Consider the following 24,398-nt stretch of genomic DNA (forward strand, 5'->3'; position numbering starts at 1 on the left):
GGTTTCTGTGGATATGTGGATTGTGGTTTCTGCAGCCAACGACTGGAACGAATTGCAAAAATCACTGAAGCTGGAGACTCATATCTCCCTCACTAGCTTTAAGCACCAGCTGTCAGAGCATTCCACAGATCACTGAACCTGTACATAGCCCACCTGTAAACAGCCCATCCAACTACCTCATCCCCATACTGCATTTATTTATCTTGCTCCTTTGCACCCCAGTATCTCTACTTGCACATTCATCTTCTGCAAATCTACCATTCCAGTGTCTAATTGCTATATTGTAATTACTTCGCCACCATGGCCTATTTATTGCCTTACCTCCCTCATCTTACCTCATTTGCACTCACTGTATATAGATTTTCTACTGTATGTTTGTTTATTGCAATATGTGTTGTGTGTGTCGAACTGCTGTGCTTTATCTTGGCCAGGTCGCAGTTGTAAATGAGAACTTGTTCTCAACTAGCCTACCTGGTTAAACAAAGGTGAAATAAAAAAAGTAAAATCCAGTTGCAGAGGGAGGTGTTTAGTTCCAGGGTCCTTAGCTTAGTGATTAGCTTTGAGGCACTATGGTGTTGAACGCTTAGCTGTGGTCAATGAATAGCATTCTCACATAGGTGTTCCTTTTGTCCAGGTGTGAAAGGGCAGTGTGCAATAGAGATTGCATCATATCTGTTGGGGTGGTATACAAATTGGAGTGGGTCAAGGATTTCTGGGATAATGGTGTTGATGTGAGCCATGACCAGCCTTTCAAAACACTTCATGGCTACAGACGTGAGTGCTACGGGTCAGTAGTCATTTTGGCAGGTTACCTTAATGTTCTTGAGCAGAGGGACTATTGTGGTCTGCTTGAAACATATTACAGACATGGAGAGGTTGAAAATGTCAGTAAAGACACATGCCAGTTGTGGAGTGCATGCTCGGAGTACACATCCTGGTAATCCGTCTGGTCCTGCGTCCTTGTGAATGTTGACCTGTTTATAGGTCTTAATCACATAGGCGTTGGAGAGCATGATCACACAGTCGTCCGGAACTGCTGATGCTCTCATGCATGTTTCAGTGTTACTTGCCTCGAAGCGAACATAGAAGTAATTTAGCTCATCTGGTAGGCTCGTGTCACTGGGCAGCTCGCAGCTGTGCTTCCCTTTGTAGTCTGTAAATGTTTGCAATCCCTGCCACATCCGACGAGCATCGGAGCCAGTGTAGTACGATTCGATCTTAGTCCTGTATTGATGCTTTGCCTGTTTGATGGTTTGTCAGAGGGCATAGCGGGATTTCTTATAAGCTTCCAGGTTCGAGTTCTGCTCCTTGAAAGCGGCAGCTCTACCCTTTAGCTCAGTGCGGATGTTGCCTGTAATCCATGCCTTCTGGTTTGGGTATGTACGTACTGTCACTGTGGGGACGACGTTATCGATGCACTTATTAATGAAACCAATGACTGATGTGGTGTAGTCCTCAGTACCATTGGAAGAATCCCGGAACATATTCTAGTCTGTGCTAGCAAAACAGTCCTGTAGTTTAGCATCTGCTGCATCTGACCACTTTTTTTATGTACCGAATCACTGGTGCTTCCGTCTTTAATTTTTCCTTGTAAGCAGGAATCAGGAGGGTGGAATTATGGTCAGATTTGCCAAATGGAGAGCGAGGTAGCGCTTTGTACGCATCTCTGTGTGTGTGGTAAAGGTGGTCTAGAGTTTTTTTCCCTCTGGTTGCACATTTAACATGCTGGTAGAAATGAGGTAAAACGGATTTAAGTTTCCCTGCATTAAAGTCCCGGCCACTAGGAGCGCCGCCTCTGTATAAGTGTTTTCCTGTTTGCTTATGCCGTATACAGCTCATTGAGTGTGGTCTTAGTGCCAGCATCGGTTTTTGGTGGTAAATAGACAGCTATGAAGAACATAGTTGAAACTCTTTAGGTAGATAGTGTGGTCTACAGTTTATCATGATATACTCTACCTCAGGCTACCAAAATCTTGAGACTTCCTTAGATATCGTGCACCAGATGTTGTTTACAATATACATAGACCGCCACCCCTTGTCTTACGAGAGGCTGCTGTTCTATCCTGCTGATTCAGTATATAACCCGCCAGCTGTATGTTATTCATGTCGTTCAGCCACGACTCGTTGGAACATAAGATATTACAGTTTTTAATGTCCCATTGGTAGGATATGCATGCTTGTAGTTCATCCACTTTATTATCAAGCGATTGTACGTTGGCCAATAATACCGATGGCAAAGGCAGATTAGCCACTCATCGCCGGATCCTCACAAGGCACCCCGATCTCCTTCCGCGACACCTCCGTCTCTTTCTCCTGCGAATGACGGGGATGAGGGCCTGTTCGGGTGTCTGGAGTAAATCCCTTTCGTCCGACTCATTTAAGAAATATTATTTGTCTAGTTCAAGGTGAGTAATCCATGTTCTGATGTCCAGAAGCTCTTTTCGGTTATAAGAGACGGTAGCAGCAACATTATGTACAAGATAAGTTATAAACAATGCGAAAAAACGAACAAAATAGCACTGTTGGTTAAGAGCCCATAAAATGGCAGCCATCTTTTAAAATAATATAGGCTATAGGCCTAGGTGAAGTGCATGCTTGAAGAAGCACAGGGCAAAGTTATATTTCTAAGAGAATGTACTTCAAGAGTTTTTGTACTGCTGGATTTGGTATATAAAACTAAGTTGCACTGCATTACTCACAGCAATGGATAGGCTATCCCAATTATGAACCCTGGCCAAAAATGTAATATCTGTGTGCCCGGACAAGGCCTACTGATGTCCTGTTCAGTTTGAGAGGGAGAGCATGAAGATGAGGACCACCACCAGAGGTGAGCTTACGACTGCTATAACAATATGTTTCGTTGCCCATAATGAATATATTTATCAGTGTTATTGACCTCACAATAAGGCATATTCAAGTAATTTACATAACTATGAATAAAATCAAATGTATTTATAAAGCTCTTTTTACATCAGCCTAAAACCCCAAACAGCAAGCAACGCAGATGTATTAGCATGGTGGCTAGGAGAAACTCCCTGGAATGGCAGAAACCTTGGAAGAAACCTAGAGAGGAACCAAACTCTGAGGGGTGGCCAGTGCTCTTCTGGCTGTGCCGGGTGGAGATAAGAGTAAATGGTCATTAAGGCCAGATCGTTCTTCAAGATGTTAATAGATGACCAGCAGGGTCAAATAATAATCACAGTGGTTGTAGAGGGTGCAACAGGTCAGCACCTCAGGAGTAAATGTCAGTTGGCATTTCATAGCTGAAAATTCAGAGATCGAGACAGCAGGTGCGGTAACGAGAGGGCAAGAGAGCGAGAGAGCGAGACGAAAAACAGCAGGTCCGGAACAAGGTAGCACGTCTGGTGAACAGGTCAGGGTTCGACACACCACCAACTTACTACCCTGAGACAAGGCTGAGTATTGCCCACGATGATCTCCTCCAACGCACAAGACCTGAGGGGGTGCAAAACCGGACGTCAATGACTCAACCCACTCAGGTCGAGTATAGCGGGGGAAAAAAGCCTGGCACGACACGACGCACAACTCCTAGAGACGACATGGAAGAGCACTAGTAAGCCAGTGACTCAGCCCCCGTAACAGGGTCAGAGGCAGAGAATCGAAGTGGACAGAGGGAAGCCGGCAGAGACAGCAAGGGCGGTTCGTCTCTCCAGTGCCTTGCCATTCACCTTCGCACCCCTGGGCCAGACTACACTCAATCATAGGACTTACTGATGAGATGAGTCTTCAGTAAAGACTTAAAGGTCGATACCAAGTCTGCATCTCTCGCATGGATAGGCAGACCATTCCATAAAAATTGAGCTCTTATAGCTCTATGAAGCGGCAGCCACGGAGATGGACAGCGCATGGGTGCTGAAAGTAGGCTAATTTTAGAAGTCCTAACTCATTCAAACAGTCTTCATTTTAATTTGACATTTTGACTTAAAGCTACTAACAACAAGTGGGCTTTGTGTTGGAGCCTATTTATTCCTATTCAAGAAATAAGAGGCATGCCTACCTGTTTGACAGACTAAATTATAGTCTACTGTCGATATTGTCAGTCAATTACTTCAGTCACCATGCACTCCTTAACCCTCCGGCTGTGTTCCGGTTGAATTGGACCAATTTACAAGTTCTCTCTGAAAAATGTAGTTCATTTAATCTGATTGTCATAAGGTTCCATGACTTTGTCCACACAGGGCATCTGAACATTTCATTACATTTTGGGTGTTTTATTTAACTTGTGTACATACACCTGTGGTGTTCCTGTTCAAAAATGACCGGTCATTAGAAATAAATGGGTGAGACTACTATTAGTGTATAAAATTGAGTTCAGGCACATGCCCATTCATCAGATGGACACACTTCGTCTCCCAGACCCCCAAATGCATGCGCGTTTGAGCACACACACCTCACTCCCTTTCTTGGCAACCCCCACGGGAACCTTTCCCCAATAGAATCTTTCCCCCACGGGAACCACACCTGTTGGCATTCTCACAAACAATCGCTACATTGTTTCAGTAATATATAAAACTTATCTTGCAGCTCTGGTATATTAAGATTTTTTGAGACCTTGCTCACAATTCATTCTGTGGCAACACAATGACCAAAGGATATACTGTATGTGAGGCTCTTGATCATATCTTTGATCATGACACTGGTGAGGAGGAGAGTCCTTGTTAAACTTTGACAAAATAGTCTGTGATAAATAGCACAGCATGTTTCATCTGAGTATTTGTTACAGTCAAAATAATCCATACTCAAAAACGAGTTGTATGAGCGCAGGTCAATGAGGCCTACAGGCCATAAATGGCAAATAGAAGTTCAAAACTTGTAATGTTCACAAGAACTTAAGTTGATACAAAGATCTAACACAACATTAGGTGATAATATATGAATTATTGTAGATTGATAATCAGCTAGAATGGACTGGGAACACAATAATTAACATGAAACGAACCAAACAGGATAGTTAAATATCTCAGTGTCAGTGAGCAAATGGCTTGGTGTGTTAAGTTAAAACCAGGGCTAGAAACAAGCTGTAAAATAGCGAGGAAAGACGTGACTCTGATGTGTATGGGATATCTTTGGTTTGTCTCTTTGACATTCAAAGACTGCGCTAAAACCTATAGCTTAGGAGACAAAAAATGTACTTTGCTTGGGAAGTAATGTTTGATTCTGTCACTATTAATTGACGTGCAACATTTCAACAGGTTATTAAACATGCTAACTCTAAATCAGTCAGGAGCAAGCTGGGTAGCCTATGAAGGAACGAAAATAAATTATTTAGGCTATATTATTATTACTATTTCAAGGCTATGCCTGCCATTTATGAAATAAATTGCGACGTGGAACCACTGCTTCCTACACAGGGAGGCATTGGCAACGAAGGACATGGTGCCTGAGCTCCACGCCACTCTCCAGGATGTGATCAAGTGTGTCAACTATATCAAAAAGAGTGCCAGGAAAAGCAGGTGTTTCCAGGCCTTCTGTAGGGATATGGGGAGCGAGCACCAGCATGTGCTTTATCATGCAGAGGACCGCTGGCTTTCCAGGGGTAAAGTGTTGGGTCACATTTATGAGCTTCGAGCTGAGATTGCTGCGTTTCTTTCAGAAAACAAGTCATCTCTGTCCGCACATTTCGATTGTGAGGAATGGTTCACGCAAGTTGCCTACCTGGCAGATATTTTTGATCATCTGAATTTTCTCAATGTGTCAATGCAAGGGAGGTGGCTGTCACGATAATTTTCAATCCCAATGATGATAACTGAACAATCACTTAAGCTTTGACCAATTCCCCGAGGTTGTAAGGCCCGGGTTTAATAGAAGAATTAGACAAAGTCTCAGTCTGCAATAGATCAATACTTTATTCAGAGAGTACTCTGACTTCAAAATGAAAACACTCTTCTTATAACACACACACACACACACACATCAGTAGAAACTCCACCTCTCTTTAGGTGGGCTGTATTTTTCCACAATACTAACACATAGTTTCTCATTATCTTCTGCAAGCCATTTCTAACAGTTACTCCCCTACCTAGATTAGAAGGGCCTCTTTCCTGTTGTCAGTTTTCAGAGTTATAACTAGGTAATCTGTAGTTCAGTTGTCCTTTGTTGTCTCAACTATACATTTCTCACATTGCTACATAGTGACACAATGGCCTAGTCACACACACATTTCATACAATTATATGGTTTCAGGGTGGAATAGTTTAGTCATTACCTTAAACATATAAATTCCTTTATCAGTGGCACAATCGATTTGAACAGAGGGACATGCCTTCAAGATGAAGCTTACCGTTTGGGCAAATTGACATGTTTCCCAATGCTGATTTCGAGATTCAGAATCTGATCAACAAAGCGCACAGCGACACACTGAAAAAACCGTTAAACAGCATCTTGTCGAACTGCAGGGAAAGTTTTGCGACTACTTCCCGGAGGAGAACAGGAGACAAGACGAATGGATACGGGACCCCTTTCAAGTGGAGATGGGAAGTGTCACGTTGCCAAGCAACGAAGAGACTGCTGTTGGAGCTGTCGTTTGATCGCGGACTGAGCATGCGCTTCCCGGAAATGACACTGCCAAAGTTCCGGAGCAGCGTAATGGGAGAGTATCCTGCTCTCGTCTGTCATGCAATCAGAATCATGCTACCGTTCAGAACTACCTATCTGTGTGAAAGTGGCTTCTCTGCTTCTGTGCTGAAAATTAAAAGCAGAAACAAACTGTACAGCCAGCATGACCTTCGAGTTGCCCTGTCAACCAAACGTCAATAAACGTATCAAACTCAAGAAACCCCCCCAGCTTTCCTACTGATAGGCCACACACACACACACAATACATAAACAGGTTCATGAGTTATTGTTCTCTATGTTAATTATTACTGTTAATTAATTCTGACATTCATCTTACATTTTATTGAACTGGTAAAAACGTACACCTTTAAAAACACTTTAAGGTTGTGAAACTATTGCCATGATGATGATTAAGAATTCCTAATGCTTGTTGTTTTTTCAATTTTAAACACTGGTATGTGTTACTATTCATTAACATTATTGGACTGGTTTTGATGTCATGTTCTGAGTCTGATCATTTATTACACCCCACTCCTGAACTGGTCGCCTAATTAAATGGCTTATTCTCTTGAATTGATAACAAATGTTTTCTCAGTTTATATGGCTGTGTAATGACTTTCTTTAATACCATAATTGAGACAGAGTCTATTTTGCAAGTGAAACCTGCCCAAGAAGGCAGCTGCAACACAACAGTATAAAATGTAATCATCAAACAGTCCATAATATTGGGTTGTGACTCAATTGTCATTATCAAATTTGGGTCCCCGGGCAAAACCAGTTGAGAACCACTGACCTAAAAGACTCTCAGACCATGAGAAACAAGATTATCTGGTCTGATAAAACCAAGATTGAACTCTTTGGCATGAATGCCAAGCGTCACATCTAGAGGAAACCTGGCACCATCCCTATGGTGAAGCATGGTGGTGACAGCATCATGCTGTGGAGATGTTTTTCAGTGGCAGGGACTGGGAGACCTGTCAGGATTGAGGGAAAGATGAACGGTGCAAAGTACAGAGAGATCCTTGAAGAAAACCTACTCCAGAGTGCTCAGGACCTCAGACTGGGGCGAAGGTTCCAACAGGACAATGCCTCTAAGCACACAGACAAGACAATGCAGGAGTGGCTTCGGGACAAGTCTCTGAACGTCCTTGAGTGGACCAGCCAGAGCCCGGACTTAAACCCGATTGAACATCTCTGGGGAGACCTGAAAATAGCTTTGCAGCGACGCTCCCCATCCAACCTGACAGAGACGGATAGGATCTGCAGTGAAGAATGGGAGAAACTCCACTAATACAGGTTTACAAAGCTTGTAGCGTCATTCCCAATACGACTTCGAGGCTGTAAGAGCTGCCAAAGTTGCTCCAACAAAGTACTGAGTAAAGGGTCTGAATACTTATGTAAATATGATATTTCAGTTTATTTGCAAAAAATGTATAAAAACCTTTGCTACTTTGTCATTATTGGGTATTGTATGTAGATTGATGAGGGGGAAAAACTATCAATTTTAAAATAAGGCTGTAACATAACAAAATGTAGAAAAAAAACCAAGGGTTCTGAAGACTTTCCCGAATGGACTGTACGTTTTACATACATGGTACTTTTATATGCTGCAATCACATAATACATTACCGAACATAAGCTCTAATCCCACCCCTCAGCCACTCTCAGCCCATCCACCTATCACCATAGATCACACTCATTTGGTTTCCATATGTCATATATTTTTTCGATTGTGCTGTTTTACATAAATGTTGAACCTTTCTAATTGCATAGTATCCACAGATTGTGAGCTAAAGATGAAAACCTTTCCTACGAGTATTATTTGACTGACTATGGCTTTCCAAATCGCCCAACACTGCTACTTATATTCCATTGTCCTAATGGAAGGTGAACCTCCGTCCCAGTCTCAAATCTCTGGAAGACTGAAACAGGTTTCCCCTCAAGAATTTCCCTGTATTTAGCGCCACCCATCATTCCGGCAATTCTGACCAGTTTCCCAGTCCCTGCCGATGAAAACATCCCCACAGCATGATGCTGCCACCACCACGCTTCACTGTGGGAATGGTGTTCACGGGGTGATGAGAGGTGTTGGGTTTGCGCCACATATTGCGTTTTCCTTGATGGCCAAAAAGCTTATTTTTAGTCTCATCTGACCAGAGTACCTTCTTCCATATGTTTGGGAAGTTTCCCACATGCCTTTTGGCAAACGCCAAACGTGTTTGCTTATTTTTTCTCTTTAAGCAATGTTTTTTTTTCTGGTCACTTTTCCATAAAGCCCAGCTTTGTGGAATGTACAGCTTAAAGTGGTCCTATGGACAGATACTCCAATCTCCGCTGTGGAGCTTTGCAGCTCCTTCAGGGTTATCTTTGGTCTCTTTGTTGCCCCTCTGATTAATGCCCTCCTTGCGTGGTCTGTGAGTTTTGGTAGGCGGCACTCTCTTTGCAGATTTGTTGTGGTGCCATATTTTTTCCAGTTTTTAATAATGGATTTAATGGTGCTCCGTGGGATGTTCAAAGTTTCTGATATTTTTTTTATAACCCAACCCTGATCTGTACTGATTCACAACTTTGTCCCTGAGCTGTTTGGAGAGCTCCTTGGTCTTCGTGGTGCTGCTTGCTTGGTGGTGCCCCTTGCTTAATGTTGTTGCAGACTCTGGGGCCTTTCAGAACAGGTGTATACATACTGAGATCATGTGACACTTAGATTGCACACAGGTGGACTTAATTTAACTAATTATGCGATTTGTGGATGGTAATTGGTTGCACCAGATCTTATTTAGGGGCTTCATAGCAAAGGGGTGAATACACATGCATGCACCACTTTTCCATTTATTAAATTCTTTATAATTTTTGGAAAAGTTTTTTTTTCACCAATTTGTACTATTTTGCATATGTACATTACATATAATCCAAATATAAATCAATTTAAATTACATGTTGTAATGCAACAAAATAGGAAAACTGCCAAGGGGGATGAATACTTTTGCAAGGCACTGTACCTGACGAGGCGTTGTGTATATTCCACCCAGGGTAGCTGTGTTCTCCAGGAGGAAGGGTTAGCCGAAGTCACACAGCGTAGGGCAATCCATCTCCTGGTTGGCCCAGTCGGTCTGGACGTTGGTCTGGGGGTGATATCCAGATGAAGGACTAACATTAATTCCAAGTACTGAACAGAAGGATCTCCATACCTAGGATGTAAACTGGGGTCCCCTGTCGGAAACGATGTAAGTGGGAATGCCATGCAGCCGAAACACATGGGATGCCAGCAGGTTCATAGTCTCCCTGGAGGACGGAAGCTTGGAGAGAGGAATGAAGTGAGCCGCTTTGGAAAATCTGTCGCTAATGGTGAGGATGAGTTACCGTTAGATGGGGGAAGGCCCGTGACGAAGTCCAAAGCTATGTATGACCAGGGGCGACCGAGTATGGGAAGAGGGCAAAGCAGACCAGAAGTGGGTTTAGTGGAGGTTGTTCCGGGCAAAGACCGGAGGTGGAGGTGAGAGGTGCTGCCAAATGGCTGTAATTACGGATGAAACGTCTGTAAAAATTGGCAAACCCCAGGAAACACTGTAGCTGCTTAAGATTCAAGGATGCAGGTCACTGACTGCCCTGACCCTGGCAAGGTCCATCTGTAACTGTCCCTGTGCAATGATGTAACCCAGGAAGGACAGAGGAAGCATGAAACTCACATTTCTTAGCTTTAACAAAAAGCTTATTCTCCAATAGCCGTTGGAGAACGTGTTGCTGGTGAGCCTCAGGGTCCTTTTAAAGAAATCAGAATGTCATCCACATAGACAAAAAAAAGTCCAATCACACCCCTCAGAACATCATTAACCAGGCTCTGGAAAACAGCAGGATCGTTAGTGAGACCAAAAGGCATGCCCAAATACACAAGAGCAGACTCAGACGAGGAGATTTGGAAAAGGTATCCAAGGTTATTGATTGAAAAGCAGGGGAAAGATGGGGTGCAGGCCAGAGGAAGCTTGGGTGGGTTGCAGGAAGCCAGGTTCTGAGGCTGATGCTGGAGCAAGGGGAGTTGGGGTTGGGTAAGTACATCCGGAGAAGAATCCAAGGAAGCAGTGGAGTGGGTGTTCTGGGCAGGGTGGCAGAACTGAAGAGACGTGGGGCTGGACACAGGGACCAGAGCGGACGGAACTGTAGCGGAGAGAAAACAGCATCAGGTAAAGGCAACCAGGCTATATGCATGAGCCAATGGCTAAAACGCAGACTAACTGAGCAGAGGCTACGATCTGGCAGCGTGGAAGTGGCAGTATTTGTCGAGGTCTTGATTATGGAACAGGTTGCAGCTGGTGGGGATCTGCTCTGACTCCAGTACACCTGTCTCCGCCAACACAATCACACACACACACAGAGGGAGAGAGCACTGGAGGAGTGTCGGCAGGTCAAGGAGACACAGGATAAGCAGTAGAGGGCGTGGCAAGAGCAGATGTAATAGTAAATGAGAATGTGTTACATTATTTCATTCCTTAAGAAATAGGCCTATTATTTGATGATTGGTTGTAAATGGTATGGTCCTGGTGGGATGTTCCTAGCTATTTAAACATAGTCATTTCTGTCTTGATGAGATAGGGGTAATGCCGCGTTCACATGCTAGTTGGAATTAGGAAACTCTAACATTTTCGACTTGGAAACTCCTTGTAGAAACATGAGCTCAGAGTTTTCCACTTGAAAGTACCAGAATCAACAAATAGGAAGCTTTATGCAAATAACTTACATTAATTTTGACTCTAAGGTTCTGAGTTTCCGATAGCACATGAATGCAGCATAATGCTGCGTTCATGACAATTCAGAAACTCTGAAATTTCTGACTTAGAAATTTGTTGTATCAAGATGAACTCCGAGTTTACCACTTGGAAAATATCAGAATCAACCAACTGGAAGCTCTACACAAAAAACGTACGCACATTTTTACTCTGAGGTTCCGAGTTGTCTTGAAAGCACCATAAGGTTGGCATACTGCTGGTTTAGTTTAGTCATTATTGAGGCCTGCTTATTATGAGCTCAACTTATTATTTGCTTTACTTTCAGTTTACCTGTACAGTCCATATCATGTTTGTTGTGAACTACTGTTCACTGTAAATATACAGTGAACACTTTACCATCTTTCCTGCTTCTCACAGAAACCTTCTCCGCTAAGAGCACCTCCCTGCTTATCAATGAAACCTTCTCCACTAAGAGCACCTCCCTGCTTCTCACAGAAACCTTCTCCGCTAAGAGCACCTCCCTGCTTATCAATGAAACCTTCTCCACTAAGAGCACCTCCCTGCTTATCATTGAAACCTTCTCCGCTAAGAGCACCTCCCTGCTTATCAATGAAACCTTCTCCACTAAGAGCACATCCCTGCTTATCATTGAAACCTTCTCCACTAAGAGCACATCCCTGCTTATCAATGAAACCTTCTCCACTAAGAGCACATCCCTGCTTATCATTGAAACCTTCTCCACTAAGAGCACATCCCTGCTTATCAATGAAACCTTCTCCACTAAGAGCACATCCCTGCTTATCATTGAAACCTTCTCCACTAAGAGCACCTCCTTCACAGCCAGAAAGCTCACCACACATAAGCTATCACAGAGGTGGGGAGTGAATCATGCCAGTAAGGAAGCAGTGGATGATTAGATGGTCAAGACAGAGGTTGCGTTCCAGGCCGACTACATGCATTGCATCAACCAATGGTTATGTGCCACGTTATTGAATGGGTAGTCGGGCCTCAGATTGATATATCATATGTGGTTATCTGATATGTTAAACACCTATCCAGGCGTTGTGAGATCTGGCATGTGTCAGAAAAAAAGTATGAAAATGTAGGCACTCACTACTGTAAGTCGCTCTGGATAAGAGCATCTGACAGAATGACAAACAAATACAAATGTGTCTTCAATGTAGTCAGCTAAGAACGTGACCAGAAAAAGGGGCATGTCTAGTGACTTGCCTAGTTAAATAAAGGTTAAATTAAAAATGAAAAAGAGATTCATCACAACTGAAATATGTTCATGTTTCAGTCGTCATAATTCCTCCTGCAAGCTCGCGTGTACACACAGACACACACATCTGATCCCTGGGTCACACATTGATGTTCACACACTCGCTGGTGACGCATGTTTCTCTCTCTTGTCTGAACACCAGAGGGTGGGGGCGGTAGGCTTCACTGCTTCATTCCCAAACCCAACTCTTCTGATGAAATGCCCTCAACACGTTCCACATATTACGTTGGAAGTAACCTGTGCTATAAATGTTGTTTTATATTGAGCACCATATGCTCATGTGATTTTTCACGTTTTACTGATATTATATAGAAATATATAAGCAGTTTTTTCCATGTTCCAAATGAGGAGCATTTAAGCAAATGTGCAAACGCTACGAAATGTCTGTTGGATTAAATCAGTGACACCATTGCAGCAATTGGCCAAATTAAGACCTAAACAGTGTTTTGGGGGAAAATGGTAAGAATATTAGCGTTGAAACAAATAAAAGTAGAACAGTTAAATGGTGAAATTGCACCACCCCCTGGACAAAACTCCCATGCTGCTACCTGTGGAAGCATCGCTATACCTACAGCCAATTACTGTCTTTTATCCGTATACCTAGGACTATCAGTCTAACACCTTAGCCATTACACCAAGGGTGTTATTGAGTTGTGAATTCAAAGTTATATTTGTAAAAAGGCTTTTGTAGGCTACCCAAATGAAGTCGTACATAAGACACAACACCCCTTACGGACTTTAAACCCCAAAACGCTTCCGTTTTTTTTAGGAAGCTTTATCGTAGGTGTTTGGGTTGAGAATATAACGATTAATTTGTGAATTTAGATCAAATGTGTGGGAATATCCATTACGAGACATCCCCGCGCCAACCAGTATCATTGAATACCACCAGGGGGCATAACCGATAGAACTCCTACTGGGAGCGTAATCAAAACAATCGTGGTGGTGACTACGTTCTCTGTAATTACGGGGTGTGGATTCTCACTCTGGTCTGAAAGACTGTAAAAGCTCTAGGAGTATGTTTACAACCGAGAAAACTTCTCTTTACATTTAGTAGCCTAATTAAAGAAAGAACAATCCACAATCTAGATTAAAGACAACTGACTACTAGACCAACAATACACTAGTGAAGCTGTCATGAACAGCATGTGATTGCATATACATAGAGCCACATCAGTTGTTTGATAGATCAGATATATGTTCCCATATAGATTTTTGTATTTATTTAACTAGGCAAGTCAGTTAAGAACAAATTCTTATTTACAATGACGGCCTACACTGGCCAAACCCAGACGACGATGGGCCAATTGTGTGCCGCCCAATCACGGACAGTTGTGATACAGCCTGGATTCAAACCAGAGTGTCTGTAGTGACACCTCTAGCACTGAGCTGCAGTGCCTTAGACCACTGCGCCACTCGGGAGCCCAAATGTAACCTCTGCTTGAGGATTTGGCTTTGACCCTTCCCTGTTTGACTTTTTTACTCCACTAAACACATGATTGGGATGTGGTTTCAAATTAGGCTACTGTGTATGTGTTATGGGTGGTTTGTTGGTTTGTGGTTTGTATTACAGTTACTGGGGAACTACAGCAAGGAAGGGTAATATCTGATAAGAAACTAAAGACAAAAGCCTCAGTTTCGTAAAGTGTTAATCAGCAGTTGATGCCTGTTTCGGTAAAAAACTGGGGAATGGGGCCGGAGAAATGTAACTACTCTCAAATTCATAGACAGAGCTATGGATGCAAGGACTGACCATCCATGATATCAAACTTATTGTTCTAACCATGTTTTGAGGCTGTATAGTGTTTGTTTACATTTATTTTGTTTACAAACACTGAAGTAAAACAAGGTATATTTGGGGTTCTGATTGGGTACTACAGTTGAACTAAGCTCATGAGGCATTTATATTCTTCAAGAATCAATGGGTACATATCATTCATTTATAAGTAAAACATTTTGATGTAATAACCGGATATTGCCCCTTTAAGCACTTAAACCCCCTGATTTACTCACACACATACACACTGACTTCATTTGAGCTAATAGATTGTGTCATAGGCAACGTAACAAAAACATAGGTGAAGAAATAGTTATTGGCGGGAGGGGCAGGTACTTTCCTACCACAGGGGCAGATTTGACTCATTCTGTTTACAGAAGTATATCTGTTGAGCCACCGTTAACTTTTGGCAATAAAAAAGAAGATATTTGCGTTCCAGCAATGCCGCGAAAAAAGAGAAGCCATGCCCATCATAAAAAGTCACAGGGGGTGAGTTTTCCGTTTAAAATTCTTGTTGCAGGTTAGGCTACTTTTTCAGTCAACTTTTTAAAATAAAGAGACCTAGACCTAGAGGTGGCCATAACTGTGCAATCGACAAAGCAACGTTCCAACATATGCATGTGTTTAGATGTCCGAAGAGTAAGCGCAAGTTTTGCCTCAATTGGCGTCATCTAACTCGTAGCCAGGTAGAGGTCATTGTTACAAAAACTAACTTTGAGAAACGATTGGCTGATATCCTTATGGAAAAGGGAATAGGCTATATTACAAGAATTTGGCTTTGTTTGAGGCTTTTTTTTTTTTTTTTAAACGTGCTTTTGCATTACGCACGAATTGCGCAACCCAAAACACGTATTATGGTTTTGGATGAAAGGCTATGAATACAGTTTAACACTCGACTGTCAATTGGTTATTCGGAAACGATAGACTCATCGGTTAAACTTATCTAAAAAGACAAAGCTATATGCCGTAGAATAGAAACCTAGCAGTCTCTTGACATCACCACAACCGCCCCATATAGACACTTCGTTTAGGGTAAACACTTCGTTATCAGTCAACTGTAACATTGTTTGAACATAAGGGAGTGGTTATGTTCCCGAAACGCATGGGAAATAATTCTGCTTAAAAAAAGACACGGGAAACAGGATAAACTAGAGGCTACACATGTTCGGACAGAGGTATCCGTAGGCTACAGTCGATTCTTCTCATCTTAACTGCTTCTCACCGTTTTTCCCATGGCGTATGCTGCCTATTCAATGAGCCTTGTGAGTACATGGCTATTAGCCAACTATTTGTCATTCAACGTCAAAATTAACATAACATCCTTCAGGCAGTAATATATCTGGGCATGTGTATCTCCATCTGAGGCAGCATTATTTTAGACACTTAAAATAGTTCCACTGTTGGAAACAAAACAGCCATTCCAACTATTGTCTTGGTAAAGTTGATGTATTAGTTTACAATGAGTAGTCGAATACACAAGAAGCCTATTGATGTGAAATAAAGGACATGTTATGTAGCATAAAAAAGGGTTGGGACACATTTCTTGGCAGGCTAGAACATTATTTAGTAGGGTGTGTGACTGTTTAAACATTAGATATGATAAAATACACATTCAGCTGCTGGCACCATTGCTTGGACTTTCAGAGGTATGGAGAGACATTGGTGTTGATCACTTGATTACCTTTAACTCTTATTTGGATAAAACATTACAGCATATCCAGTCTCTGAACATCTCCTGAGTGTGCAAGTTCAAGTTGAGACAGATTCATTATTTGTTATTTACATATTCACTTGCATATATTGGCACATAAGGAGATAATTTGTGTTAATAAAGGTTAAATTAAAAAAATATTTGTGACACCAATATGGCAGTTACATACCACCATCTGAATTTTGATTGAACGTTTTACAGTGTAATTTGACAGGGCTATGTTAGTTGGCTTGAAGTTGGTTGTTATGACAGGTAAATGTCACTCTTAGAATATAATAAATGGGTATAATAATAATAACAATAATAATATTAATAATAAATGGCATTTTGCAGATGCATTTATCCGAAGAGACTTAGTCATGCATACATAGATTTTTCGTACGGGTGGCCCCAGCAGGAATCAAACCGACGATCCTGGCTTTCAAAGAAAATGGAGCATCACTTCATTGGCTTCACAACAATTATGGCTTTACTGAAAGTTAGGGACTTTACTGTAATATCCAAAACAATGCTAGTAACCTATCAGACAACAATAGGTGGAGATGACCACTTCCTTCCCAGACCCAGGTGGTTTTCTGTGGCTGTAACGGAGTGCTCGGGTAGATAGCCAACAACAACAGCAGACCTTAGAACTGCCTTTCTAACCGTGCAGTTAGTTATTGGATTTCAATTTGAATTTCAACAATCTTCATTGAATTGGAATTTAATTGGAATTAAACTGTTTGGACTGTTTGAATGGAATTGTAAAAACATTTAATCTGTGAAATTCAATTGAATTCAATATTTGTACAATTCCCAGTTAATAGAATTAATGCAGTTAGTATCAAAAATGTACTTCAGGGATTTGTTTTAAATAATTTCAACTTGTATTTATATATTTCCAGTATAGCTTTCTGAACAGGGACATGTGTGTGTCTTTTGCAGCAGAGAACAGCTCCTAGTACCACACTTGGAGAGCAGCAGGTGGATGACAGGCCCTATAATACTCAAGCTGCTGCAGCCTCTAAGGCTCAGGTAAGACCCTTCTAAACAATGTTCACATCATGGTGCGGATACACATGCCAATTACCACTGTTAGTGCAGATGTGGTGCACTCAACTACACTAATGTGATGAATAACTGACTGAGAACTAAAGACCTACAGTGTCGTGAAAAAGTTGTCACGCGGAGCGGAACAGGTGAACCCAAGAGCAGACTCAGACGAGGAGACTGGGATGAGGTAACCAAGGTATTTATTGAAACACAGGGCGAAGATTGAGTGCAGGCCAGGGGAAGCTTAGGCGGGTTGCCAGAAACCAGGTGCGGAGGCTGAGGCTGGAGCGAGAGGTGTTGGACCACGGTAAGCAGGTCCGGAGTGGAATCCAAGGGAGCGTAGAGTGGGGAATCCAGGACAGAGTAGCAGGACTGACGAGAAGTCGGACTGGAGACCGGGACCAGAGTCAGAGCGGGCAGAACTGTAGCAGAGCAGAAAACAGCATCAGGCAAGGGAAACCACACACACACACACACACACACACACACACACACACACACACACACACACACACACACACACACACACAGAGTGAGAGAGAGTACTGGGGGAGTGGCGGCAGGTCAAGGAGACACAGGATGAGCAGTAGAGGGCATTGTAGGAGCAGATGTGACAGGACAGTGAAGCATTTTTTGTTCTTTTGGCTGTAAACTTATGGGACCAAATACTTAATTTTTTACTACTTTAATACACATAAATTAATTTGTCCCAATACTTTTGCTCCTCTAAAATGGCGGACCATGAACAAAAAGTGCAACAAATTTGAAGTTTTGGAATGGTTTAGTCAAAGACCAGACCTAATCCTGATTGAGATGTTGTGGCAGGACTTGAAACAAGTATTTCATGCTTGAAAACTCACAACTATCACTGAGTTAAAGCAGTTCTGCATGGATGAGTCAGACAAAATCCTCCACAGCGACGTGAAAGACTGATCAACAACTACAGGAAGCGTTTGGTTGGAGCTAAACGTGGCACAACCAGTTATTGAGTGTAAGGGGGCAATTACTTTTTCACACAGGGGCATTGGGTGTTGCATAACTTTGTTTATGAAATAAATGAAATAATTATGCAATTGTTGTGTTATTTGTTCACTCAGGTTCCCTTTATATTAGGTTTTGGTTGAAGATCTGAATTTCAGTATCAAAAATATGCAAAAGTAGAGAAAATTAGAAAAGGGGCAAATACTTTTTAGCCTGGTAGTCAACAGGCAGACTTTAACTCTGGAGACTTTATCGCCCTCGAGTGGGGTAAAGAGGCATGTGCTCAGTTACAGGAATGAGTGGGGCAACAGGTGGTCATGCAGGCTGCTAATTTCACCATCCACTTGACTGGATCCCTTTCTTTAGCCATCTCAGTGATTTGGTTTCACAAGGCTCTCTGGGACTTTGTTGTTTTGGTTGTTACTTCTGTAAAAGTTGTTAGTCTAAAGCTGTTATCAAAAACTATTATACTGAACACAAATATAAACGCAACATGCAACAATTTTAAAGATTTTGTTGAGTTACAGTTCATATAAGGAAATCAGTCAATCTAAATAAATAAATTGGGCCCTAATCTATGGATTTCACATGAATGGGCATGGGCCAGGCCATGGGTAGGCCTGGGAGGGCATAGGACAACCCACTGGGGAGCTAGGCCCAGCCAATCAGAATTAGTTTCCCCTACAAAAGGGTTTATTACAGACATAAATACTCCTGTATACATCTGTATTCATTTCTAGCTGAAGGGACTTAAGAGGGGACCTGGGGACTTATGACATAGCGTTTGGCAGTGGTTCCAGGTCTGGTGACACGAGCAGTATGGGACTGTGATGAATGACATGTATCTAAATATAGTGAGGAGCCCCACTTCACCCGGGACTCCAGTTACACAGACAGAAACACACAGCCCAGGCCAAGGGAACACAGCCCAGTACAGATGTAGGGTATTAATTTGATCACTCTTTTGTCACAGATAGTTTTCTGCGCATCAGGAAATTCAAATGAGCTTGAAAACCTACAGTTTTCTTTCCGTGCAGGGGCAGTCGAGTCACTCGGATCAGTGCCAGCTGGTAAAAAAAAGCACAAGACAGATTATTAATACATGTTCTACTGCTATTGCTGGCCAATCGGTCATGTTTCAGCAACATTCCAATCAACACAAATGCATCCATACACATTAACATGTGGCGTTTTATATAGCTAAATAACACAAGATAGATAATGGTGTCCACTACGACATACAGGTGTCAAGTGTATCCAAAATGCAGCCGTACAGCAGGCTACACCTAAACTATAGCCTACCGTAGCCTATCAAAACAAATTACACACAGGCCTATAATATCAGATGTAAGATAAGATGACATTGAGAATAGTGAGGTAGCCTACAGAATGGAGCGCAATGCCGCATGAAAGAGTTGCTTTGAAAAATAACAAAATTGACTTGACCTAGTTCCACATTTTAAATATGGACAGTACAGGGATATTTTACCCCCGATCTTGATAAGAAATGACCATACCAGACACTTTTATTTTAAAGACAGTTGTATTTAATGGATAGAATATATAGGAAACAAATAAAATAATAACAGTAGGCTTCACCAACATAGTTTCATTCATACAATGTGTTGGGTAAATTGCCACAGTAGATTTGCCCTGGTAAACAAGGAAATACTTTATTTATATTGTAAGGAATGCTTGTCAAATAGATAAATCATCCTTAGTCTGTTCCAAAATAACTAACTTGTTCCGATGATAATACCAACCAGAGGGCGAACATATCTTGAAAGACTTTTGATGCAAGCAAGACTAACACCGACAGCATCTTGTAGGGATCAGTAATGAGGTGACCAATGATGTTTGCAATTGAGATCAGCTGTGCCGGTGAATTTATCACGTATTGATGGTTTAACAAGACATCAGCTGGCGTTATTCTAGTGCCATCGATGGTTGCAATATCCCCTTTGTTATTAGATCATATCCCAATTCATTCTGTAGGCCAGCCATTAGCCTATCCATTGTCAAACAATGAAAGGTGTGAAAAACAATAATCGGCTACTGTTTGTGATTCCCTGGCCGAGTTGATAAGCTGATTTGGGCAATCAGGTGATTGACTGCTGTACTTTCAGTTTGATGCCGGCATTTGATGTCATCCTTGTGGAATGAAAGCCTGTATTATGAGGCTTTAATAATGCATTTTATAAAGCTGTCAAGATATTTGTGCATTTGAGCTTATCCAAAAACCATTTTGTTGATCTTAGATTGGAACCCATGTCGACTCTGGCATATGTGTGTGCACTGAGGCCACCAATAATGTATTCTGCTTATTGCTTGCCTTAAACATATACTGAAAAGAAATATAAACGCAGCATGTAAAGTGTTAGTCCCATTTTCATGAGCTGAAATAAAAGATCCCAGAAATATTCCATACGCACAAAAAGCATATTTCACTGAAATCTGAAGCTGATTAAACAGCATGATCACTACACAGGTGCACCTTGTGCTGGGGACAATAAAAATCACACAACACAATGTCACAGATGTCTCAAGTTTTGAGGGAGCGTGCAATTGGCATGCAGCCTGCAGGAATGTCCAACAGGGCTGTTGGCAGAGAATTTAATGTTCATTTCTTTTTCATAAGCCGTCTCCAACGTCATTTTAGAGAATTTGGCAGTACATCCACTAGCCTCACAACCACAGACCACATGTAACTAAGCCAGTCCAGGACGTCCACATCTGGCTTTTTCAAGTGTGTGAACGTCTGAGAAGGGGGTGGGGGGTGGGGCTGATTGATATTTCTGTCTGTAATAAAGCCCTTTTGTGGGGAAAAACAAATTCTGATTGGCTGGGCCTGGCTCCCCAGTGGGTGGACCTGGCTCCCAAGTGGATGGGCCTATGCCCTCCCAGACCTACCCATGGCTGCACCCCTGTGAAATCCATAGATTAGGGCCAAATTCATTTATTTTCTATTGACTGATTTCCCTGTAACTCAGTAAAATCTTCGAAATTGTTGCATGTTGTGTTTACATTTTTGTTCAGTATATAAAACAATAATAGAAAAATGCATCTACCCCCTACAAATATGTCAATTTATTATAATCCACATGAGAATTCACACGAGACGGGCAATAGCCTGCATGTAGCCTACATAGGCTACTTGAACTGACGCCCCAGTGGACTTTCTGTCTAAGGTACAATGTAGGAAGCTACGGTACTACATTGTATACAAACACCGCTTCCAACTGCCCCATGGCGGCAATTCAAAATATTTATTCAGATATTCAAGTCCTCCTGCTGCAGGATTATTTTCCTCCTGCGACAAAATGCGTCAAATTGAGAACCGACATCTGTGCTCTCATGAGATGGTTGAACCTGTCACGCCCTGATCTGCTTCACCTGTTCTTGTGATTGTCTCCACCCCCTCCAGGTGTCGCTTATTTTCCCCAGTATATTTATCCCTGTTTCCTGTCTCTCTGTGCTGGTTCGTCTTGTATGTTTTCAAGTCAACCAGTGTGTTTTCCTGTGCTCCTGGTTTCTATTTTCTTTTTCTTGTCTTCCTGGTTTTGACCCTTGCCTGTTTTTTCTGGACTTCGTACCTGCCTGCCTGACCCTTCTGCCTGCCCTGACATCGAGCCTGTCTGCCACTCTTGACCTCTCTGACACAGAATCTGGTTTTGACCTTTTGCCTGTCCACGACCATTCTCTTGCCTACTCCTTTTGGATTATAAATAAACTACAAAGACCCTAACCATCTGCCTCCTGTGTCTGCATCTGGGTCTCGCCTTGTGCCCTTAGTACGAACTGGCCATGACAGACCCAGCAGACTTGGACCAGCTCCGCCATGCTGTCTCACTATTGGGAGACACGAGGAGCTGTTACAGGACCTTCTGGAAGGGCTCCTTCCTTCACGGAACGCCATGACCAAGGGTTTAGGGAGATTATGGAGAAAATCAGGGCGTTAGCTCAGAGGCTGCCTGCTACCTCTGAGAAAGCCCAACCACCCAGTAATTTCTTTTCCCTATTAGTGGTGAGCTTGTACAGCCTACCCCGGCTCCCCGAGAACCCCGCTTACCACCTCCGGAGCGATATTCTGGAGATCCTGGTACCTGCTGGGGTTTTCTTGCTTAGTGCTCTCATATTTTTGAGCTACAGCCATCTTCGTTTCCTTCAGCCCGATCTAAGATAGCGTCTGTTATTACACTAATGTCGGGAAGGACGCTCTCCTGGGTTACGGCAGTTTGGGAGCAACAATCCGCCATTTGTTGTCATCTAGAGAATTTCATGGCAGAAGTGAGGAAGGTATCCGGGAGAGAGGCGGCCAGTGAACTTCTTGTATTACGTCAACTCCCGTAGCGTGGCAGACTACGCAGTTGATTTTCACACGTTGGCCGTCGAAAGTGCCTGGAATCCGGAGTCTCTTTTCCATACCTTTCTTCACGGACTATCTGAGGTGGTGAAAGATGTGCTAGCTGCTCGGAACTACCAGTGGACCTCAATTCCCTCATTGCCCTCACCATTAGAATTGATGGACGCCTAAGGGAACGCAGGAGTGAGAGGTCTGGTCTCGGGCACACTATCAAATCAATCAATCAATCAATCAAATCAATCAATCAATCAATCAATCAAATTTATTTTTATATAGCCCTTCGTACATCAGCTGATATCTCAAAGTGCTGTACAGAAACCCAGCCTAAAACCCCAAACAGCAAGCAAAGCATGTGAAAGAAGCACGGTGGCTAGGAAAAACTCCCTAGGAAAAACTCCCTAGAAAGGCCAAAAACCTAGGAAGAAACCTAGAGAGGAACCAGGCTATGAGGGGTGGCCAGTCCTCTTCTGGCTGTGCAGGGTGGATATTATAACAGAACATGGTCAAGATGTTAAAATGTTCATAAATGACCAGCATGGTCAAATAATAATAATCATAGTAGTTGTCGAGGGTGCAACAAGCACGTCCGGTGAACAGGTCAGGGTTCCATAGCCGCAGGCAGAACAGTTGAAACTGGAGCAGCAGCACGGCCAGGTGGACTGGGGACAGCAAGGAGTCATCATACCAGGTAGTCCTGAGGCATGGTCCTAGGGCTCAGGTCCTCCGAGAGAAAGACAGAAAGAGAGAAAGAGAGAATTAGAGAGAGCATATTTAAATTCACACAGGACACCAGATAAGACAAGAGAAATACTCCAGATGTAACAGACTGACCCTAGCCCCCCGACACATAAACTACTGCAGCATAAATACTGGAGGCTGAGACAGGAGGGATCAGAAGACACTGTGGCCCCATCCGATGATACCCCCGGACAGGGCCAAACAGGCAGGATATAACCCCACCCACTTTGCCAAAGCACAGCCCCCACACCACTAGAGGGATGTCTCCAACCACCAACTTACCGTCCTAAGACAAGGCCGAGTATAGCCCACAACGATCTCCGCCATGGCACAACCCAAGGGGGGGGGCGCCAACCCAGACAGGAAGACCACGTCAGTGACTCAACCCACTCAAGTGACGCACTGTCACGTCCTGGCCAGTATATAAGGTTAATTGTTTTGTAGTTTGGTCAGGGCGTGGCAGGGGGTATTTGTTTTATGTGGTTCGGGGTGTTGTGTTTGTGTAAAGGGTGTTTGATTTAGTATTTCCGGGTTTTGGTTTATGTTTAGTTAATTCTATGGTTAGTCTAGTGTGTGTGTTTCTATGTTTGGTTGATTGGGGTTGGGACTCTCAGTTGAAGGCAGGTGTTGTCTATCTGCCTTTGATTGAGAGTCCCATATATTAGGGTGTGTTTGTATGTGTTATTTGTGGGTGATTGTTCTGTGCTTAGCCGTGTGCCTAGTCAGACTGTTATTGTCGTTCGTTCGTTTTCGTGTTTGTTATTTTGTATGTTCATTTTGAGAGTAATTAAAAATCAAGATGAGCATTCACGTACCTGCTGCGTTTTGGTCTTCCATTTCTACCAATGACAACCGTGACACGCACCCCTCCCATGGACGGCATGGAAGAACACCAGTAAGCCAGTGACTCAGCCCCTGTAAAAGGGTTAGAGGCAGAGAATCCCAGTGGAAAGAGGGGAACCGGCAAGGCAGAGACAGCAAGGGCGGTTCGTTGCTCCAGCCTTTCCGTTCACCTTCACACTCCTGGGCCAGACTATACTTAATCATAGGACCTACTGAAGAGATAAGTCTTCAGTAAAGACTTAAAGGTTGAGACTGAGTCTGCGTCTCTCACATGGGTAGGCAGACCATTCCATAAAAATGGAGCTCTATAGGAGAAAGCCCTACCTCCAGCCGTTTGCTTAGAAATTCTAGGGACAACTAGTTAATCCGCAGTG

General features: G+C 42.8%; 1 protein-coding gene across 26 annotated transcripts in view; it reads left to right on the forward strand.

Moving 5' to 3' along the window:
* Window positions 1-14,617: 14,617 nt before the first annotated feature.
* cast (calpastatin) overlaps window positions 14,618-24,398 on the forward strand; it is a 71,251-nt gene continuing 61,470 nt past the window's right edge. For 21 of the 26 annotated variants that reach the window (XR_006761273.1, XM_045705020.1, XM_045705028.1 and 18 more), the window contains exons 1-2: window positions 14,618-14,845; window positions 16,992-17,081. Coding sequence is in view for 25 of the 26 variants with exons in the window: in XM_045705020.1 (XP_045560976.1) it covers window positions 14,798-14,845; window positions 16,992-17,081 (138 nt within the window). In the remaining variant the exon portion in view is untranslated. Of the gene's footprint in view, window positions 14,846-15,573; window positions 15,619-16,991; window positions 17,082-24,398 lie in introns of those variants that run through there. The other 5 variants (XM_014167462.2, XM_014167467.2, XM_045705038.1 and 2 more) reach the window with 2 other exon arrangements.

The sequence above is a fragment of the Salmo salar genome, chromosome ssa22, assembly GCF_905237065.1.
Source record: "Salmo salar chromosome ssa22, Ssal_v3.1, whole genome shotgun sequence".
NCBI classification, from domain to species: domain Eukaryota; kingdom Metazoa; phylum Chordata; class Actinopteri; order Salmoniformes; family Salmonidae; genus Salmo; species Salmo salar.